The 22521-nt window shown below is 40.2% G+C and overlaps 1 protein-coding gene across 3 annotated transcripts in view; it reads right to left on the bottom strand.

Annotated features, from left to right (window-relative positions):
• SRGAP1 (SLIT-ROBO Rho GTPase activating protein 1) overlaps positions 1-22521 on the bottom strand; it is a 160829-nt gene that overhangs the window by 22288 nt on the left and 116020 nt on the right. The window contains exons 7-15 of one of the 3 annotated variants that reach the window (XM_080390739.1): positions 22269-22490; positions 21367-21468; positions 19497-19694; positions 19296-19380; positions 14925-14952; positions 12316-12418; positions 8633-8693; positions 8395-8472; positions 6713-6847 (exon numbers count right to left, since the gene is read on the bottom strand). In XM_080390739.1, the coding sequence (XP_080246865.1) occupies positions 6713-6847; positions 8395-8472; positions 8633-8693; positions 12316-12418; positions 14925-14952; positions 19296-19380; positions 19497-19694; positions 21367-21468; positions 22269-22490 (1012 nt within the window). Of the gene's footprint in view, positions 1-6712; positions 6848-8394; positions 8473-8632; positions 8694-9206; positions 11264-11779; positions 11814-12315; positions 12419-14924; positions 14953-19295; positions 19381-19496; positions 19695-21366; positions 21469-22268; positions 22491-22521 lie in introns of those variants that run through there. The other 2 variants (XM_080390740.1, XM_080390741.1) reach the window with 2 other exon arrangements.

The raw sequence follows: 22521 nt of genomic DNA, 5'->3' as shown, positions 1-22521 counted from the left end.
GTGAAGGACACATGAATATCAACCACAAATCAAGACTACCATCAGGTAAACATGACAAATATAAATGGTTATTATTTTTTAGTTCCCAGTTCTCAGAGCAGAGCAAAACTTTTGGAGCTCCGGTCTGACACACCTGCCTTCCAGACCCATCTCAGCCACCGAGGTCAAACCCCCAAGCAGAAGAGCTTTCCGCCAGCCAGACGAGAAGGAGTTTGGTGTGGGAACACTGTGCTTCTGTCAAAGTGGAGCTACAGTGCAGCCCAGGGCACAGGAAACATTTGTGGGGTGAAACAAGAGAAGGGGAAGAGGCCAGCTTCTGGGGCTTCACGCCTATAGCACTCTGTGCAAGAGCTGGGCACCTATGTCCAAACCTATTAATGTATCTTTATCAGACAATAATGGAACAAAGCACCCTAATAATATAAGGACCTTGATTTTCTGTGTATCCATAAAATTATCTAGGCATCTAAGCATCAGAGGTACTTGGGATCTAAGAAGCCTCCACCAGCTGCTGCAGAAAACATTAAAAAGAGAGCTCAAAGGACTCTTCAGAGGTCATTTAAATCTACAAACTCACCCTTCAACTTCACCTTAATCACCTCTGAGAGACAGTTGTCCAACCTGTTTATAAAATCCTCCAAAGAGGCAGATCACAACCCCCACAAGAAAATCTGTTGAGGTACAATCTTGCATTGCTGTTGGAAAAGGATTATTTATTCATGTCCCACGTTCTTGTCCTTGAACGGGATGAGTGAATCCAGATGAGACTAATGTCATTGTGTAAATGAAAGAATTACTTATCAGCTAGCTGCCACTTTGTCAGACATGAGCTAAGAAGCAGTTCTCAAAAGCATGAGATAAGCATAAATGCTAAGTACTCAAGCCTCAAAAGGTGTGATCTTCAGCCTCCAAGAACCCTGGAACCTGTTCTGGAGAGGTGGTGTCACCTTTGCTTACTGCAGAGACACACAGAATCAATGAATGTCCACTTTTCCCTTCCACGAGAGATAACACATTTTAACAGCTTGGTCATTCATGATGAGGTTTTTGCAAAGGCAGACTCTAAAGTAAAACAGATCAAAAGTGAACCATCTGCCTCAGAAGATCAAAGGAAAGCTGAGAGGGGAGCAAACATGATTACTAACATAAGCCCCTAAATACAAATAAAACAAAACTAAATTATAAATAAAGACAGGGATACAATCATCCTAAAAAACATTAAGAAAATGTAAATTGATGTTTAATTAAGCAGTAATCCTGAAGTAGTGGAGCATGTAAAAGGCAATAAATATTCAAATATATAAATGCAGCGCTTTGGTAATGGAGAACAAGAGACTTTTGTAAGAGAGCAATTGCTGGTGGTTACAAAATATTTTGGGCCAACTGGACAGCTACGTGCCTTTATCACTCTGGTTCATCTAAAAATGCTACAAAAGCACTGTACTTTCACTGGTCTTGGGTCTACTCATGGCCTCTCCTGCACTGGTGGTGAGACATGGCTATCCAACAAGAAGATTCAGCCTGGGAGCAGTCAGAGCTCAGAAACATGAGCGTTGTGTACACTCTGCCACCCTGTGTTACCAGACAGCCCCCATGGGTCAGTAGTAACAAAAGGATTGCAAACATTTGGCAAAGGGAAGATATTACCAATCAGAACACGTGGAAGGAGAAAGCTGGTGTCAGCAGTGAATGAATTGTGCTACATCAACAGCCGGTGCTGTGCAAGGTAAGCATATTTCACAGGCAAGGGTAGCACAAAGGAGGAAGAAGCAAGCAAACAATGGTAATGTAAGATATCTCTCCTTTAGGACCATTGTTTTGAAGGATAAAATCCAGTGTGATAACTCTATGTGGGGGTCACTTGCTACTTCCACATGGTGTGGTGGCTACTAGGAACAGAATGAATGCCTAACATGTATTTTACACACCTGCTGGATGTCACATGGGACTCAGTTACATTTGCAGATGTAATTTTTATGATCAGTTTGCAGCTGACAAGTAATCTTCATGAATATGTATTAGTGCTGAAGTTAACAATTTGTGCCTCTTTCCACTCTGGTAGATGAATCCAATCCAACTCAAAGATACGTATACATTAACTCAGCAATGCCACTTACAGCTCTTTCAGATCTATTTAAGAAGGCATTACAGGAGGACAAACACAACGGTCTCCACTGTCACTTAGGGAAGGAAGCTGTTGTCATTTTGTTGAAACCTTTTCAGGAAGAGTTGACAATTCAGAATATAGTTCTTTACTTTTTAAGTAATGGGCAATAGTCTGAGAAAGCAATAAAATAATTTCCTTTCATAACATTTACGCCTTTAGGTAAATAGGCATTGCTGGCAGCAAGGGACTGAAATGAAAATCAGAAGGAAAAAAGATGTAAGTTTTCATCCAGCCTGGCATCTCAGTATATCAAATTTAAGGCAAGGGAGATGAAACCATGAAGAATTATAATGACCTGAGCAGAAGCTAAGCAGTCTGGGTAGCTGAGATGTGTCTGCTGCTGCATTGCACAGCTATGTATGTAAAAGTGAACTGTAATTCACATGTATAAGAACTGACACAGGAGAAGAACTGCAGTCCCCCAGCAGTGAAGGTGAATTATGGCCAGCCCTAAGCACAGCTTCAGTATCTTCTGTCTTCACCTAACTTCTGTTACAAATATTTTGCTTGTTTCTACAAAGGGGCAGAAAAAAGAGTGCAGTGCAACATCCCCCCCCCCCCCCCCCCCCCCCCTCTTATTTTACCCTCTGGATTGCCAAATGCTGCTGGGAGCAATAGTAGCCACTGCTTTTGCTGACAATGCAGAATTATGGCCCGTAATCAGATGGATTCTTTACGTTCTGTCCTACCCCTATGAGAAGTCATAACTCAGCCCAAATTTTATCTAAAACAGTTCATAAACCCAAACAGAGTAACATTGTTCTCATGAGTGTAATTAATACAAATTGCCCTAAAAGTCACAGTCATTTTGCACTGTTTCCACTGTATTTACAAAAGGGAAAGCATTAAATCACAATGCTCTATTTCATTTGGAAATATATGCATAAATGCAAAGGAATTCCTCAGTGGCTGTACTGAGGAAAGGTTCATTTTGCAGCTGCAACCTCAATTATGCTTGACATCCATAACCAAGTACTTCAGTTTCAAGGGGTTTTTCACTGGCAACGTTACATTTCCATATAAAACGTGTGACATTCTGCCCTTTTACAGTTTTATGTGAACATTAACCTTATGAATTTGCTTTCTCACTCCCCCCCCCTTTATAACAATTTCTGCCAATGATTAGGAAAACCACACTGACATTAATCTTGAAAAACTATTAAAAAACAACTTAATGTTTATTCCTTTCCTCACTGTTTATCAGACAGTGAATGCAATATGAATTAAGAGTATTTAAACCCTCTTAATTAAAAATTGAAAGCTTTCTGGACTTTACATATCAATAGTGATCTAAAGAAGTTACAGTGCTCTCAGGCACTCAGGACACATGAGCAGAGAAAAAATAATTAATGCAAACAGGTTCAAAGTCTGAATTGGGAGAAAAATCTTGCCTGGACTCTCTTCCTTTTTGCAAGACATACAAAGCACTAAGGTTAAAAGATAGCAATGGAATGGGTGTTTGAGACCAACAGTTTTTGATAGTATGTGCCAAGTAGGTGCTATTTAAACTGAACTGTGACAGGTAGTATATTCTGAAACTCTTGTAGGTTTTTTGGTTTGTTTTTTGTTTTTGTTTGTTTGTTTGTTTTTTGTCTTGTTTTGCTTTTTTAAAAGCAGCATCTTATCCCTGTAAGTGGTACCCTGTAAGACCACTTAACAAAGTACACAGACTAGGTACACAGCTGTGAAAACACTCCACCTCAGGCTTCTCAGATAATCAGAATATGCAGATGCACAGCTCTCTGTTCCTAGCATGCAGGTCTGGGGCTGGCTGTGGATGCAAGGCACAAGAGCTGTTTCTTTCCCTCCTCATACAACATTCAAGCCCCCCACTGTGACAACACAAAGTCAACTCATCCCAATGTGCTCAAAGCAAAAACTGCTTTTCCAAAGGGTTTTTGTTCCAAAGTGAAAACCTGCTGTGTTCCAAACTTACCGCTCCTCCCTCTGCTGGAGGCAGGTATTGACATGCCATTTCAGAGTGCCCCTCGTGATAACCTTGTGGAAACCAAACCAAACAACAAAATCATCCTACCCTAGCTTCCTCCAAAACCTGCCAGACAGATCTGGGACTCTTACAACACATTATCAGGAAGAAAATCCTCTGCTTTCTTCTGCAACAATAGCAGAAGTCAAAACTAGCAGAACTACTCAGTCGTTACACCTTGTTTTGACAAACTGTCATAGAGATGATAATCCAGACTTAAGACAGCCTCCAAAAACAGCCAGTCTAAACCAGGATCAGATGGCAACACCTCTTTCCCAATAATTGTCTCATTGTAAAATGTGGCATCGAAAGGCAGTAACTTTGTTCCAGGCTAGTCGTCGTTACCGATTTCAAATCTGCTGGATGGTACTATTATTCAACAGAAAGGCTGTCAACTCTTCTGCAGGAAAATAATCTGCTGCCTACCTTGAACATGCAATAGCTGGACATGCTCAAAGGAAACCAAGGCCTAACACTAAGGATCTAGTATTCATTGCTGTTTTTCTTGAGGTTCTTTGTAACAAAAGACCATTTGGGGATACCTGAACTGGATCCCTCTCAGACAGTGATGCTCTGAGAGGCTGGTGAATCTCTCCTGCCTCTGCAGGTGCCACGTACACATAGTACACATTGAACTTCCACCCCTCCGTCCAAATACTCCATCCTGTCTTCAGAAGCTTCAACGGTGAACTGAAACTCTTTGAAATTATCCAGGTTCCCCTTCCTGGAACACATTTAAAAAGTTGTTCTGTGCAAATATTTTTCCATCTCCTAGCACACACCTGTACAATCTCTGTAAGCTGAATACTCATTCTTGATATTTTACAATTCTATTTAAAGCTTTTCAACATAGCCATACCATCTCCACATGTAAGAACCGACACTTGTATTTTTCTTAATACTTAGTCAAAATAATAAAGTCATCAAGAGATCCAATGGGCAGAATCTGACAGCAGAAATTTTGAAAAGGAAATGTGGTACAAATGTTTAACGATGAAAGTGATTAATCATTTGAACAGCTTATCCAAGAATGTCGTAGATTTTCTGTCAACTGAAGCCATTAAATCAATAATTTTTTTCCAGCATAGACGCTTTAATTCATCCAGAAGTTATGGAAATCGGTGCAGGATTATTAGGTAAAGTTCCATCATGCCTGTCATGCAGAAAATCACTCAGTCAAAATGATCCGGTTTTAGATTTCAGTTTCTACGACTCACAGACATTTTCTGGGCTGTGGCACCGCAGTTAGCTAAAGCTGAACTCGGGTAGAACCAAGATCATGGTTCCTAAAGAGACAGTGTGCCCCTCTGCATCAGGGATCCGACTGTTAAACTGCAGTTTTGAGGTCCTTCAGGACTTCTCAGTACCACCGAGTCTGTAAATAGCAACAGCTGCAGAAAACCCCGCAAAAAACGAAACACAAGATATTGCACACAGAGCTGGTCAAAGCAATCCATGTATTTGTAACCTCCAGACCGAATTACTGCAATCCTTCGTGTGCGGAAAGGAAACCACACATGTTGGGCTCCCCCAGCAAGGAGCAGAAAGGCCCATCTGATGGCCAGCCAAGGACACTGTGCACACATGAATCTGCGGTCCTGCCTGCTGGGCTGAGACCCCTTTGCCAAAATAACATGGTTTGGAGAGAGCCTGCCCTAATTAATATCCCAAAGGGCTGGCCCTCGTTACCTGTGAAACTGCCGCTTTCTCCATTTGGCTGAAGCAGGCAAGCTATAAAGGAAAGGTTGAAAGGAGGAAATTTTTCCGCAAAGCTAGCACCTCTGACCGCTTCTAATGGACCCACTGGGAACAGTAAGCCTACTGATGGTTGGCTCAGCCTCACCCCTCCTCAACATCTGCCGGGATCTGTGAACTGGGAGAGGTTTTGTGCATGCCAGAGCAATTCACTCATCCACTGTGAACTTCCTAAATTACTACAACCTCTCTGTGTCCGGCTACCAACACCAGCAGTGCACAGACAGACCCAGGCACCACTCCTCCAACACATCCCATTACAACTTGTGTGTTGGAAGGCAGACTGGGCTCTTCTGCAGACAACATCTAGCTGCTCCCCCCTGTTCTCACATTGAGGGGTTTTCCTGCTGATTGGGTCAGGGGTTTTAAGCTGAGCACAATAAAGGTCCGGAAACACACAAAGTTGAGCAGTTAAGTTACTTATTCACCAGTGCTGACTCCAAGCTGCAGGGCATGAAAACCTTTGTGAAAAGTAATGTAGGCTGTTTGCATGGTCATGACTTCATCCCCTTCTGTCTGCCCCAGTGCACAGAGGAAAATAATAATGCATTTAAATTTAACTATCTCCTGTATACCAAAAGATATTCTTCCTGCCCTATTAAACAAAGAGTTGTACTGTACATTAATCCCACTGGAAAAAGGGAACAACCACAGCTGCGAGTATGACTAATAACTGACCTAGACTTTACAGATGGCAAACAAACTGTCTTAGAAAAATCTGTGAAGTTAGCGCTTTTTTCAGGCCGCTACTGTATATGTGAAAGTAAAATTTTATTGAGAAAGAAACAGAGATTTCTACTTACTGATACAAGAAATAAGATCATTAAATCTTTCCTTAGGAAAGACAGGATTTTCCAGCCCTCGGAAATAGAGCTTCAGTACTCCAGCAACTGAGTTAATGTCATGGTTACTTTGGTCATCTGCCAAAGGATTTTCACCTTGAAAAGTAAATAAAGCGAATGAAACACACACGCAGGAGTATTTTTGCATGCAAAATTTTTATGAGTGACATTTTTTGGTGGTTTTGTTGTTGTTGTTGGGATTTTTTTGGTTTTAGTGTGTGGGAGATGGCAATACAAGCATTCAAGTAAGGTAATAAACACTGATTTAGAAATCTCAGGCTATGAGTAAACTAAAACTAGCATCCTAAATTAAGCTTCCTTTAAATTACATAACCTAGTGATCTTCTAGGTCCTGAACTTCCAACTAGGTATTTATGGATATGTTGTAATTTACAATTAGTAAAATGAAAAAGCCAAATTTTCTTAATTAAATAGGGTTTCTCAGACTATTCTTTGGGAGCTTACATAAAGAAAATTGAGTTAGATAACTCTTTGAATTGGAAACCTGTTTTCATTCTGAAAAATTAAACCATTCAGGAATATGTGCAACCATTTTGTCCAAACACTGTACAGGAACCCAAAAGCCTAACTGAAACCTCAGCCATGGTCATTTTAAAGACTTAATCTTTGTTTTAAAACAGTTCAAAATGTATGTACCTTCCAGAACAACACTGCATAGGAGAAGCAGTTAACAATAAGGCGTATTTAAAAGCTGGAGAATAGGAGGATGTGGCTTCCTTTAGCTTGTAAAAACATTTGTTTCATATGACTTGTCAAAGATGAGATCAACTTTTAACAAGATATATAACTAATCTTGGGGAGAAAAATACTGTGTGTATTTTTTCATGCTTTTAGTCACAAGACTTATTGCTCCAAGGGTTTTCTCATTAGCAGATGATATGCAAAAGATTTTTCTCGAAATAAAAGAACCAGCTTCTAAGACCCAAGAAAAGAGAGTGTAAGATTTAAAAAATATGTAACTAGTATTGTTTTAACACAATTAGGGGATTGCTGGATCCTGGCTCCCCTTGCAGAGCAAACCTAGGCTGAGTGTTGCAAGCTACTCATGTTTAAAAAGTTTTTTTCACTTCCTGGTATCTCTCCTGTAATTCCTTCTGCAGGGCTGCAGTTTACCTTCAGGAATGAAAACAGTGGTTGGAAATGGAATGGCTCTTTCACAGCCTGTACGCTCATTGATCATGATTCCACTTTGGCAGAAGGACCAGAAAGATGAGCACTTGTATTGCAGAAGATCAAGTAACAGGGTTCTCAAATTGTGTTAAGTAGTCTCTTGAATCTAATTAAAACCCACAACCTTTCCTTTCTGAGGATCTTTAAAATAAAATATAGACAAACTATTACTTGCAGTTTATCATTAACAAAAGACTAAAGTTTACAGTTGATTCAAGAGTCCTATGTCTCATCTAAAAAATTAAAAACAACCTAAAGCTCTTAAGACATAACAGGAAAAACATGTACACGTCATCACTACACTTCATCTTTAAGCATATGACGGTGCAAAGTTTTAAGTACAGTATACAAAGTGCACACACACTGCTTAAACAGCCAAGAAAGTAATTAGAATTTAAAAGATCTTTAAATATCAGTTAGTAAGGTGCTCAAATAAATGAAAATGCAATTACCTCTCTCAAATGAATTTTTAATATCATTGACTTCCACCTGGGAACCAGACACCCTAAAAATTCCCTGATGCTGAAGACCTGTAGCAAAGATGGGAGACAGTGGTGAGAAATGAGTCTAGTTTTTAAAATACTTTTAATCTCTATTTTAAAAACAAAGCTGTGGTGATAAATGCATTATGCAAAAGATACACAAAAAGTCAGGCAATAGTGAAATGACATAGTATGTTTCAAAGCTTACCGTATAAATTGATAAATCTGATACAGCTTTCCACAATGAGAGGAATGACTTGTCCTGAATCCTGAAAAAACAAGAATGAACTGCAGATTGGAGAGAGGAAACCTCCCTACTCTGGACTGAATGTGAAAATACATTTTCTTGGTCAATTCAAATGGACATACAGTGCTGGCAAAAAAACACATAAGAAAATACAATTTTTAACAGAGTTCTCTTCCCATTTAGGGAGGGAGGGAGAGGAACAGGCGAAGAGAAAGGATTACAGTTCTTCATTAAAATAAACTGATTTGGGAAATTCAGAGACTTCACTGTCTACCTCTGACACTGTATCTGGCTAACACTGTATGTGACATCAAAAGCTCATGCATGTGTTTTAGATTTTTGAAGCAAAATGAGTTAAAGCAGTGAATTTGCCTTTTAAAAAGTTTTATTATTAAGAATAAAAATTCATAATGAAGGTGATCACTCTGCATCCATTTAACTTACCTTTCTTTTCCTGGTGGAGAAAATGCCACACGGAACTAATTACACAGGATTACACAGGACCTAATACCTTGAGGTACTTCCCCACCCACCCCCCCACCCCGGTAAAAAATGTTGATCACAAACAGAGCCACCACATGACACTGCGTGGGGTACCAGGTGCCTCCCTCCACACCTGAGAGTGCTCCCACGTGCTGTGCTGATCTGTGTGGCATAGGGCAGATGATGGCCTGGCACATTGCTTCAGACTGCTCTAACTAGCTGGTAGGATGCTGGTGGTAAACCTCAGCCACTCTGAGCTGAGTGTGTGGTTCAGCTGCCTCTTCTGTAGGCACAGAGGTCCCGGGAAAAGCACGTCACAGCCTACACCTCCCTGCCTGCAACTGGCAGAGCTCAGGAACCAAAGCTCCCGGCTTCTGCCATGATACAGCAGCACGTCTATAGCTACATCTTCAGTTAAGTAGAAGTGTTTTAATAAAAGAGAAAAAATGCTTGTGATGGGAGGGGAGAAGATGACTATACACAAAAGTCTTTTACTTTTGGAAAATCAGCATTTTAGAAGAACTATCACAGTCCTTTGTGTGTTTTGGCACTTTAAAATATTTGTTTTAACACAAGCACATTAATGACTACAAGTCATCAAATATCTATTAAAGAAAAATCACATGATTAAAAATTATTTAGAAAAGTTGGTGCTTATGCTGGAAAAATTACTGTTTCATAAATAATAGGTACCTCTGAAATTCTTGTCTTGGAAGCTATAATTTTTCTTTCAAAATTAATTTCAGTTATGTAAGAGCTCAGAGAATTGACTAATTCATTTGAAAGTTTAATATAAAACCAGTCTGTATTACAAAACCATGAATTCAAAAGCACCCTGTAACTAAGAATAGACATTTCCTCTTACAAACTAGTACTTCATTGTCATGCTAAATTACACTAATGGGAAATTTATGAATTAAGCCCAAGTAGAAGAACAGCTAACTACTAAAAAAAGTTTGAAAAATAACACACAGTAAAGCAATGAAACAATGTACTTCCTGAGATAACCTAAGTCCTGATCTTCCGTGTACTCCATGTTGTTTTAGTGGGGCTTACAAAAGACTGTACCACTAATTACGCTGTTTAAATTGTAGCTTGTTTGTCTTTTAATTTAAAACCTAGCAAAGACTGGCAAGCCAAGAGCCAGTAATGTCTGGATGAGCATTTTCTGTTTGAGTTGTATTGTGATTCAGTAGCAGCTGAATAAAACCACCCCCATGGAACAGGTCAGTTGCTAAACCCAGGAATACTTCCATCTTCACCAACACTGAGCAGCCTGGCTCTCCAAAAAAGCAGAGTATTAGAAAACATGCACAACATGCACCCGTATCTCCTGTTAGTACACTGGTTCATGCAAAGAATGTAAAGCCTTGGGAAAGATAGCGTTTGCAGTAAGAAATTAAAACAAAAATATATTACTTTCATACCTGGTTTTGGAGGATCTTTTCACAACCGCGCACAACTTTGTAGTTAATCAATTCCTTGAAATAATCTAAACAGCTTTGTGTTTTGGATCTGGTGACAGGAAAGTAATTTGAAGTAACAATCTGTGTTGGTGAAATGTCAAGAACAGTGACCCTACTGCTGCTGTGAATTTAATCTGATGTGTGTAGTCAGTGAATGTATGTTTGGGACTAATTCTAATTCCTTATGATCCAAAAATGTAACAAAAAACAATTTGGTGCAATACTGTATTTCACTAGCACTAATCCTTTTGTGCCTGTCAAAATGACTCACCCCTATCAGGAATGACTCGGTCTTCGGGCAGGGATGCTTTCCTAGGTGAGCTCCCACAACGGCAAACCTGCCATAAGGCTACCAGCTTTCTTTTCCTCTTTCCTTTTGAAAGGCTAATCATGTAGGATTCTCCACTTGCAAGTAAGCCCTGTCACCCACACTGCCATGCAGCATAACCCTGTTCTCTGTGAGAGAAAATGATGGGGTACCATTTCTCCCGATTTGCTTGTGCTTCTCTAATCCAGGGGCTTTTTGTTGTGGGAGTTTCTGCTTCTTTGCTTACTTTCATCCTTGAGCAAGAAACTGTTCATGATATTAATTTCTTACATCACGTGATGATTTCCTGAAAGTCTTTACACCTCGCAGCACCATCTGCATAATAATAATAGTTCTTGCTATAGTTGTACTGAGGGTGGCTGAAAGCTCGATTCAAAGACAGCTAAACTGATATGATGCCACTAAGCACAGCATTTGTTCTGCAAAAAATTTGTCACTAGCTATGTTGCACAGGAAGAAGAAAAAAAAATGCCTGTAACATTCAAACCCAGTGCACAGACCTTGCAGTCAGGAATTTAATTCACTGTGTTTATAAATGTACTGTTACATATTTTCTGAAGATTTCTTTCCCTTAGCTCTGTCAGCTGGTGTCCAGAGGTGCCAATTGATTGTGATGGGCAGGTGTTTGTTAATGAATAAGGAAATATCCATCATTTAAGACTACAATCACTCCAGAGTTGTGCTCTGGTTCAGTTTTGCCTACTGTACTCGTACACTCATTTCTTAATGCAAACTTCTCCCTCCAGCTCTGTGGAAGAACTAATTTTGAGCCAGGCGTGAATGCAACCCGAGAGCGAGGTGGAGATGGTTCTCTTGTCACCAGAACTATACCTGATGTCTTGTGTGAGAGTTCCTTCGGCCTCGGCTAGAAGCATTATTAGGAATAAAAGTATAAGAAAGAAGAAGATAGTAAATACAGCAAAGATACAAGATCCAGAATAGTGGTGATCACAATTTCACACAATATAATACATTCCTAAAGTCATAGGCAATCAAAAGCTGGATATCAAACCCAGGGCAATACTGCCTCCACAGACTTTGAATACTGAATGTAATGAAGATGGCAAGCAGGAAATTCTGCTGAGTCGTGGGATGCACCACTACATCCTATCTTCTACACAATGCTAAGTTTCCTAATAAAGCCAGGCTGCAAATACTATCCCTACTTGATTAACAAAATCGTAGGGAGGCTAATGTGAGAAATTCCTCTTTCCCTCTGACTTCAGGAAGTATTATATTGATCAACCGGGAAATAAAAGAGCCCCAGGACAGACTTAAACATAATGATCTGCCTCAGCTCACGTGAGGTGGTGACCATTATAGTAAGAAGTGTTAGGATCAGCCACTGGTGTGGCTGGTGCCAGTACCTTGATGAATGACTCCAAATCACCATTAAACAACTTAGCACTATACTGTGATCGGGGTCTGGGCTTCCTGTGTTTCTGGGGCTTAGGGGGAAGATTTGGAGGCCTAAGGGAAGGGAATATGATTACTGAGCAAGGTAGAATTAAGTGACACAATAAAATGAAATGTCTGTAAGCTCATGGCAAAACAACAGAACATTATAAAGGGAGAAATTAACACAGTACTTATCAAATAAAGACTTCCCATCAAATTTAAGTGTAACAGTGATTAAAGAGTAGAGAACTCCCCCATGAAAAATGCATTACTTATGGATAAATAATGACATTCTTTATGAATCACTGCTTTGCAGTTTTACCATATACATTTATTCCAAACACTGCACAATCGGAATGGCCTTTTTTGTGGCGGTCATGCATGAAATGTGCAGCAACCACTGGAATTCATCCTGCCAGGCATGGCAGAACACAGGCCACTCCAAGCACCTCTTATCAAGCAGAAAAGCTGCTTCATACTGGAGAAACTTCAAATGCAAATTAAAGCTGCTCAGCACACTCCTAAGATACTTCAAAACCAAACCATCTGCATTTTCAACTAGAGCCAGGAAGGCTAAACAGCTTTAGCCTTCTACATCCAACCATCAAGATCTTCACCCATGAAAAGAAACATCTTGCAAATTAGCTAAAGGAATTAAAAGAATACCATCAACTTGAAACAAATAAACATAAGCAGCATAGCCAAAAAAAAAAAGGAAGAACACACAAAACTGGTCTGCAAAATGTTTACCTAGTGTGTTACACATGTGATGGTGACAAATGAAAGAAATTACAGGGAATAAATATTGTTCTCTAGGTCAGAATTTATTTTGCGCATGTCATGCCAACAGCTACAGGCCAACAGCTTCCCTAGTTCCACTGCACCAGGAGTCCAACCTTTCCATAGGTTTTTCAGGAATTAGCAAAACATCAAATGTTTCTGGGGAAACAGTGAGGAACAGTAACACATAGAGTATTTAATGTTGGGACTTTGGCCTGTTTGGGTACTATCCGGTATTTGCAAACTCATCTTTAAAGATATCCTCTTCCCTTCTGCGATTTAACTTTGACCTTGAAGTACATCTCTGTTTGCATGTCTCAGAGTCTGGAAACTTAACTGAACCTTGGGGCAACAGGCAGGTCCCAGCTGCAGTGGGGGAACTCGTGCTGAGGAATGGATGGGCAGGCCTTACTCGCTCAGTTTCTCTCTGTAAACGAGCAGCTGTGAGAATATAGGAGGTAAAATGGTTTGAAGCTGCTCCCTCACTTTACTAAGGTAAAATCACTGCCTAAATCCATCGTCTTCTTTCAGCTGCTTACACAGCAGGGAATTTAGGATGATGTGAGCCTGAGGAGTCACCTGCTTTGGAGTCAAGAATGTTTTTCTGATTGGACATAAGCTTGCTGACTTTCATGCATTCCTGGTAGCATCTGGGGGCAGAGTTAAAGGCACAGGTCTCAGAGTTAATGTCAGCAATTGGAAAGAACGCTCTGATTTGTTACTGCTTTTCAACTGGGGTCATGTAAGGAAAGATGGTAAGTTCAGCTCTACAGAGCTAAAATGGACCATGGACTGGTGGGAGAATGGCTGGCTTGAAGTCTGTAGAGTTGTCCCCAGGAATATGGGGGCCAGGCAGAAGAAATTATACAAAATCGAGTGGTCCAGCAAAGGCAGAGCCAGAGCCAGATCCAAACTTCTTAGCTGGAGCACAGGACTTTTTTTTTTTTTTTTTTTTTTTTTAAGTCAAAGTTGAGGGGTGGTGGCAAAGCCATTCATGACCAGGAAGCAAAAAGGAGAAAGAGGAGGCACTGAGCAAGGATGTACTGCATGGAAAGGGAAGAGCAGAGTGGGACTAGGAAAGCTGGGCTGAATGTTCCTGCTGTCATCAGGACCAGAGGGGTGGTGTCTGTCGCAGTGATACACACAAGTGGCAGCTGCAAATCCAAACAGTTGCCATTGCCCGCCCAGGGCCTGATACCCTGGGGGCTTCAGCATCTGTGTTTATGTTGGGAGGCAGCACTGCAGGTGTACAGGCATTACACAACTGAAAAAGTATGCGCTGCACAAAGCAGGGAGATCTACTCCTGTATCCCTTTTCTTCTGTGAATATAGAGACCTATTCAAGTATCAAACACAGGGATGTTGGGGGAGGCAGGTATTCCTGTCCAGAGCTAGGTTATCAAAGATGCAGCCTATCCCCTAAATTCATCTCTGTATCAGAGTCTTCTGAACTGTGTATATTGACCAAATGAATTACAAACCGTGAGAAGCAAAGCGCCCTGTAACTTTCAAATTTCCTGCGTGACTCAAAATATTTTTAAAGGCCTCCCATCTAGTCCCACCTTTGACAATGGCCCAAGCAGCTCACAATTGAGGAAAATGAATATTCTGGTCCTTTACCCTTCAGCATGCAGAAGCAGAAATGCTGAATGTTAAAGCACACAGGGCCTGGACACAGTTTATGTAACAACAGCAACAACAACAATGTTATATACCCTTATGGACTTATTCTAAAATTTGTAATTCCTATGATTTTATTACATTTGTAACTAAATCAAGTCAAATAAAAATATCTTACCTTGTTGTCATGTATTCAGCCCTGTGACCTAGAAAAGTTCAATAAACAGGAAACAATCATTTGTAGGTTTTAGGCAGATTTTTTTTGTATCTAAACTATGCTTGGCAAATTGCTGTTAACCCTAACTTTCACATTACCAGCAAAAGATAGACAACTATACAACAAACAGGGTAGTTCAGTTACCTACCATCTCCACAGATACATGTTAAATATAAACACAACCCATGTTATGGAACAACTTTTAAGAGGCCTGCCCATAGACTAGAGAGTCACTTGATACTGTAAATAATTTGAAGGAAAACTCCAAACAATGTCTACTGTTTGTGCTTATGCGTTTTAATGGCTAAATCAGTATGGAAATAGAGCTGCACCACGATTAGATTACGTCTCCCCTCGTGCATAAACCTGTACAGTGCTGAAAATCCAGAGCTCTAGACATCAACGGCTTGCTATTACAAGACTCCTTCCTCTCTTTTGTCTGTGTATTGCAGGGAAAAAACACAACACTACCACTGGGAAACACCACACAGAACTGTGAAGAACTGTGAGGAAGCAAATACCATATTCCAGAAAGGTTCCTGGATAACCTTTGCAGAACAGCAGACCAGTAAGACAGGCATGTGCACTGTGTCAATTCATGATAATGAAAAGTAAAATAATGAAACAGTATGAAGGTCACGGTATGATAAATTCCAACCAGCCCAGTTTTCCCAAAGGGAGATTGTACCCTATTAATTTATTAGAATTCTTTGAACATGTCAGTAAAATACTGGATAAAGGAGAATCGGTTGAATTAATTGACTTAGATTTTCAAAGGCCCCTGGTAAGTTTCTTCACAAGAGGCGACTAAAGCAACTAAACAGCCATGAACTGAGTGGCAAAATATTCTCATTGATCAAAAGCTAGTGAAGAAAAGGGAAACCAAGTGGAATTAAACGATCTTTTTCATCATGACAAAGTATAACACTCATTTACTCAAGCCTTCCCGTTAGGACCATTTACGTAATACATAATACATTTATTAATGTCTTGGGGAGATCAGAGCAGCTAAGGAGGCAGAATATCGTGCAGATGACTGAAATACTTTCGCATCAGAGTTCTGAAAAAAACCGTGAAGCCCTTCAGAGGGGTTTAACCACATTAAGGAACAAGACACACAACAGAAAATGAAATTCAGTATCAACAGGTTCAAGTAAGATATTAGGGAAGAAAGAGCTGAACGCCTATACAGCTAACAGAACTATAGGTAATTATACTGACTTTGAAAATCAGTCTGAACATCACTCAGGCTAGGTCTAAGCATACCGCTCACTTCAAAAGTGATACCAAAAAAAGTCAGACTGCAGAAAGAACAAAAAACAGTGATATGCAAAACATAACATTATGTGGCAATGTCCAGGTGCACCTGAAATACTGCACAGTACTGAAAACCCTAATCTGAAAATATATGTTGTGGGAGCAGAAGAGTGGGGATCTGCAGAAGATGGCACAAAGAATAAGCTCTGGGAAAAAACTCTGGCATTAATAAGACACGTGAAGATTGTTGGCATCTATTTCAAAGAGAGGTGAAGAAGAGGCATGAAAGAAGAGTACGCAAAATAACCTATGACACAAGAAGAGTAAGCCAGGGACTTCTCCCTACTCATGTAGCCAAGGGAAGTTCATTGAGACTAAGAATCTCAATAATACATGTTAGTAAAACAATAGATGTCACAAATCCTGAGTCTGGGGGATTTTAAACACATCTTTGATATTTAACCCATTAGAGCAAAAACTATCTGGGACACAGGGGCAATTTAATTTATAACTGCTTATTGTCTTTCTTGCACTTCCCTCGGCTTTGTTCATTTGTTTGTTCAATAGATGAGCCTTGGGTCAGATTTAATATAAGTATCAGTGTGCTTCCTATGTTTTGTAACAATTTCATTTAGTATTTCTCATTTACTTTTCCAGATTTGTAGGTGCAGACTCAGCGCAAAGCACCTCATCTCTCTCCCTTGTGCAGATCATGAATATATATCTTCTATGTCCATAAACAGCAAAAGACTGTAGTAGGCAGGTGATGAGCTGGAACAGAAGCCAAATGCTGTCAATGTTGTGGACACCAGATGGTAATCTGGATTTACTCAGCCTACGCCCTTACACTGTACAGGTTTGAATAAAAGCAAGCAAGGATGCCAAGGGAAACCCTGCAGTTCAGACAACCCTCTCCCCCCTCCCTAATTCTTCCCTGCATTACTTAAATACAGTGCCCCAAGTTACTTGCCTGCTGTCTTGCTGACGTGAAAGTTCCCAGAAAAGGCAGTTTGAGTGGAGCAGGGGAGCAGTCCCCTTCCCACAAATTCATTTCTATACTAGCTACAGCAATAATGTTCATAATTCCACTGTAATTCTACCCTTTCCATCATCCCCATCCAAGGAATGTATAGAATCCAGGTGCCCCTTCCCAGGCACGTGCATTTTAATGCAGGACATGCCTCAATAGAAGGGGGTACTTCAACTTTTTTATCTATAAGAATGACGGCTTTTCCTCCAAATACCATCTCTGAACATGATGTTTGGGGTACTATTTGTACGTGCTGTGCTATGATGATGTGACAACTATGTGCAAAACCACTGTGGGCAACACAGATCAACTGCTCGGGGTTACAACTGGGGGGGTCGAAGGGAACTCTTCAAACTGAACAGTCCAAGCATGCCCAAGCACGGCAGAATAGCTGCAAGCCTGATGTCAATTTATCACTTAGGCCACCCTGCTGAGAAGTTTTTCTTTGGATTTCCTTTTATACAGCTCTTTCCTTATTTCTTTCCAACATGCATTAGGCAACAGATTCTGTTGCCTTTTATCTTTCTCCCTTCAGTAGATGATTATGCATTTTACCAGGCTTCCAAATTACATTCACTTTATTTTTCCAAATACATTTTCTGTGAGCCTTTAGAGGAAAATTTTCCTCTTTTTTGACTAACATCAGCTGCGCATTCTTTTGCGTGAATAAACTGCTCAATGCACACATTAAAAAAAATTCTATTCAATGAAAACTTCCATGAGAAAGAACATAATATAGCCAGTTGTCTAAAACCAGCTACCATATTCTACAGTCCAGCTTTGCAAGAAAAAGCTGTTTATTTCCTACCCCCAACCTCAGTCACTCCCTGGCCAGGGGCTTTGTTTGGGTCATACCCACTGAACTGTTAATAGCTCTTTAGGCACATCCACAACTGAATTTGTGGATCTGGGCTTTTGTATTAAAAGCAAGAAGAGACCCGATTAACAACAGATATTTGGCAGCAAAAAGAAAATAAATTGACACATCCTTTAGAGACACTCTTTAGAGAACAAGTTTCTCTCTTGAGTCTGAACTTTGAATTATAGTCTTTAACCTTCAGAAGAGGATTTTTATTCTTTGTGGTGTAATTCACTTCCCCTCAAGTCTGTAAACAGTCTGTGTGGCTACTCCTCAAGGCTTGCAGGGTGATCCTCCTTTTCCCTTTGGTCCATGAGGAAGTGCCTGTTGAGAGGGCTGGTAGGAGGTGGGCTGGAGCTTGGTTTAGTGCCTGATTCATTACTGCCCTAATTCAGCTTTACTGTATTTGAGCATGGACATCTGCTGACTTGGTTTATATTTTAAGAAGCATTTTTAAAAATTGCGGAGAGTGTTCAGGACAGCAGATAATTCTCTGCTATCATAATTTGTAACGCAATAATTTTATATGGAATAATTATAATCAACAGGTATACATTTATTCATTAAGTTTTAATTTATTCCAGTTCACAACATGAAAATACCGTGTAGAAACCCAACATTAAATTGATACGAATCTCACTACTGACATCAGTGAGGTCAGGATTTCACCTTTTACCTTTCATAAATGAGTTGTTAGGCTGCAAGAAGGACATTCATGTCCACGTGTCAGAAATGTTGCACTAGTGAGTACATTGTAAGAGATGCACCCTGGATAATTTTGTAAGCTTAAAAAAATATCACTCTCCCCCAACTCTTAGAAAAAACTCAAGTCAACAGTAATTGTTAGGAAGTAGAAACAGTACATTTGTCAGAGCTCTTAAATCACCCTGCACTGACTGTGTCAGCTCTCCATTCAGACACAAGATTTTTCATTCAGCAGTTCCATTTCCAAATATAGTCACTTGTCTAAACGTCTGCACAGTAGAAATAAATATCTGTTGAAGAAATAAGATCAATTTATAGTGCTTATCCTTATCATTGCACCAAAACTATGACTGGTAAAAGTCAAATCTATGTTTACTGGACAGTTAAGCTTTAAAGGGTTTTTTTCCTGCGTACCTTTGGCATTTCAGTGGGTTCACTGTAAAGTCCGGAACCACTTTTCAGTTTATCATGTGATATTTACCTTCTCCAAGTGTCCTCTGCAGCAGGTCGTGTTTTGCTTGAAGTTTTGTGATGAGATTACTACCTTCCAGATATTCTCTGAATTTCTGTAGAGATGCAGATCAATCTATTACTATGTAGGTACATAAATTCCAGGAACTTCTGCCTAATGTTTACTTCAGGTGTTTGGCTTGTATCACGAATGAGGAAGCAATCAACATACCATGAAATAGAATTGCTCTGTTTCCTGCTGGTTAGCTCTTCTTTTTGCAATGCTAGGCTTACTCAGGTAGGTCTCAGAGACTGTTGACTTCACAGATTCTGTTGAGCGACTGTGCTGGAAACACTCTGACACATCATAGTCTTCAATGGTGACCATATCTTGTATGGTCTGCAGGGTAGCCTCTGTCGTTTTCTTAACCTGGTGTTAAAAAGCACAGTTTGCCAAATACAATACAAATATAGATCAGAACAGTTTAGAAAGGAGGCTCGTTCCTCAAAATAATTCTCTGGCACACTCCCCCAAACAAACTGGTGTTTGAATGTGAAAAGTTAGGCTGTTATAACAGATACCTATGTAACAGAAGAATGACACAATTAGGTTTCCTATCTAGTTCTCTGCTTTACCATGCTCCAATCCACAAACATGGATGTACTCTTGTGCTGACTGGTAACACTCTCAAGCATTTGTTTCCTGAAATTAGAATCGAAATGTGACATGATTTGATTATGGTCCCTAATCTGGGAGGTAACAGAGATGATACACTGCTCTGAAGGGTCAACACTTCTAAGTGTGGTCAACATGTTAGATTGAATATGTACATCCAAGGATCTGGCTGCCAGAACAACATGGTCTTCCAAGAAAAATATCTGTGACACCATTCTGTGGAGTGGTATGGTGGGGAACACAGTGATGTTTAGACTGCAGAGGTGGAATACCCAGCTGGAGGAGGGGTCTGAAAAAAGAACAATTTACACCAGCCTCAATGCACTTCCCTACGAACTACAGAGCACCACTGCTCAAAGTGGAAACCAGGGCATGGAGGCTGTGGAACCATGGATGCAGCGTTCCCACAACGCAGTAATTAACTGGCAAGATTCACAAGGATGTGATTTACTTCCCAGTTCTGCTTTAGAAAAGTCTCTAGTAGAGTCAACTTAACCAAGTCATACCCACATCTTCAGTGCAGGCAAATAGCCCTTCTGTGTCTGCCAACATGATTTCTCCCCCTATGCCCTTGCACTTCACTTTACTGAAAGAAATTATCTTTCTCCTTCCTTTTGTCTTTATTACCTTGAGATACTTTTTGACTTCAAGTGTTGGGTTTTTTTTAGACTACTGTGCTTGTCTCATGGACATTAATACTTTCTTTTAGGCATTCAGCACATAACATAGAATCAGAAAAATTGGAGTCCTGAAAACTGATCAATAAAGTGCACCAAGAAATTAATTTATTCCAATGTGTTAATTTAGGAACAGAGTCTCATTTAAACCAAGGGCCTTTCACATTGCCTTAAATGTGATAAAAGTACAGTTTACACACACTGGGAGTCCTCTCTCTGCTGCCAGAGCAGGGCAAAGAGAACAGCATAGCTATGTTTTGCAAAAAAATGCATTTTATTGTACTAGGTGAGCTATTCTCATCACAGGCATGCAGTACTCACGTTTATAAATAGCCGTAGCTGACAGCATAAGAGATTTTGACTCAGCTACCACAAAAGACAGTCCAAATTCCTTAGTAGCAACTTGGGGACTGGACAGAGGGTGGTCACAGAAGACAATAACTGTGCTCAGTGGCTTTCTGCCCCACAAACATTAAAAATGTGTGCTCTAACAAGTTTACACTGAAGTGTCTGCAAAACATAGAACTAACATGAATGGCTGGACAGGTGAAAGATGAGTTTCCAAACCTCTATAAAGCAGACAAGGATCTACCTTAGTATATTTGCCAGTATTTGATTTTTAAAATTAAACCAGCTCATATAGATTGAAGCCATTTCAGGGTCACTTACAGGCTTTTGACAAGGTAGAAAATACTGCACCTTCTTGAAAATGGCGTTCAATGCATAGCCCTTGTAAACACAGATCTTACCTCCTCATTTTCAATTTTGAGCGTGGCCAATCGCGACTGTAGTTGCTGATACCTAAGCATAAGCTCTGCTTGCACAGGTTGCTGGGCAGTGACTTGACAAACCTAACAAAGAATCAAAAAGATTGTAAGATGCAAGGAATTAAAAGACACAGTCAACAGTCTGTGGTTGCTGTCCTTAAAACTAGGTTTAAGATTTGGCCTACCAAATCTATTAAAACTTAATAAAGCAGACAATAAAATATGTCCATCCAGATTTAAAGTATTTATGTATTACCAGGTGTGGAACTATGTACCACACCTTACGACTAGAGAGCACAGCCTTGTTGTATGGCTGCTTTGCATTGCTGCTTTACCACACAGAAATGCAAACCCTGGAGTTACCTTCAGGTGAAAGGTGTACATGGGTGACTGCATTCTGCTTCACCACTGGCCTTTGGTGCAGCAGAACAGGGCACAGCTGGGGTACCCTGTACACTTGAAATCTCCAGATGATAAAATGGTGGAGGAAGAAGGGGAAAAGACTGCATTACAGCACGTATAATTTGGAGCAGCTCTGCAGTTGCTCTCAAATAGCACCCACAAACTCTGTTATGGGTGAGGCAGGTAGTGAAGACAAAGTCACTTACTAACACGAGTGCTGGGCTGAGCACAGGCTGGCCAGCAAATTCACAGCAATATGATTATGATTAATACAGAATATAATATCACACAATGGTTTTTACTTGAGAACTCTGAAGAAACTCAGAAAAGCGCTGCCAGTTTTATAAAATGTTGGCTGATCCACTTGCATTTGGGTAGCAATAACAGCTTTTACCGAACTCTTTGTAAAAACAGATTAATTCTCTATCTTGTTATATAGAAAAAGAAACAGTCACCATGGGGATACTTGTTGGTATACAGACCTCATCACCCATATGAGATTGGAACTCAAATTTCATTGGTGGACAAAAAGCAGTGGGGTACATTTCCATGAATCTCTGCTTGTCACTTCGTGGCTCCAAGCTGTCAACTGCATTTTCAATGATGTCTAAGCCCTCATGCCTTGAAGTTTCAAGGTTATACTCTGCAGAAAGGTATGTTCTTAGGGCTCTGTTCAGACTAGCATGGTATCCAAGATCGCAACACTAAAAACACAAGAAAAGGAAAAGAAAACAA

The sequence above is a fragment of the Falco punctatus genome (genome assembly GCF_963210335.1).
Source record: "Falco punctatus genome assembly, chromosome: 6".
Classification (NCBI taxonomy): Eukaryota; Metazoa; Chordata; class Aves; order Falconiformes; family Falconidae; genus Falco; species Falco punctatus.
The sequence above is the reverse complement of the archived record's forward strand: the minus strand, read 5'-3'. Positions and strand labels throughout refer to the sequence as shown.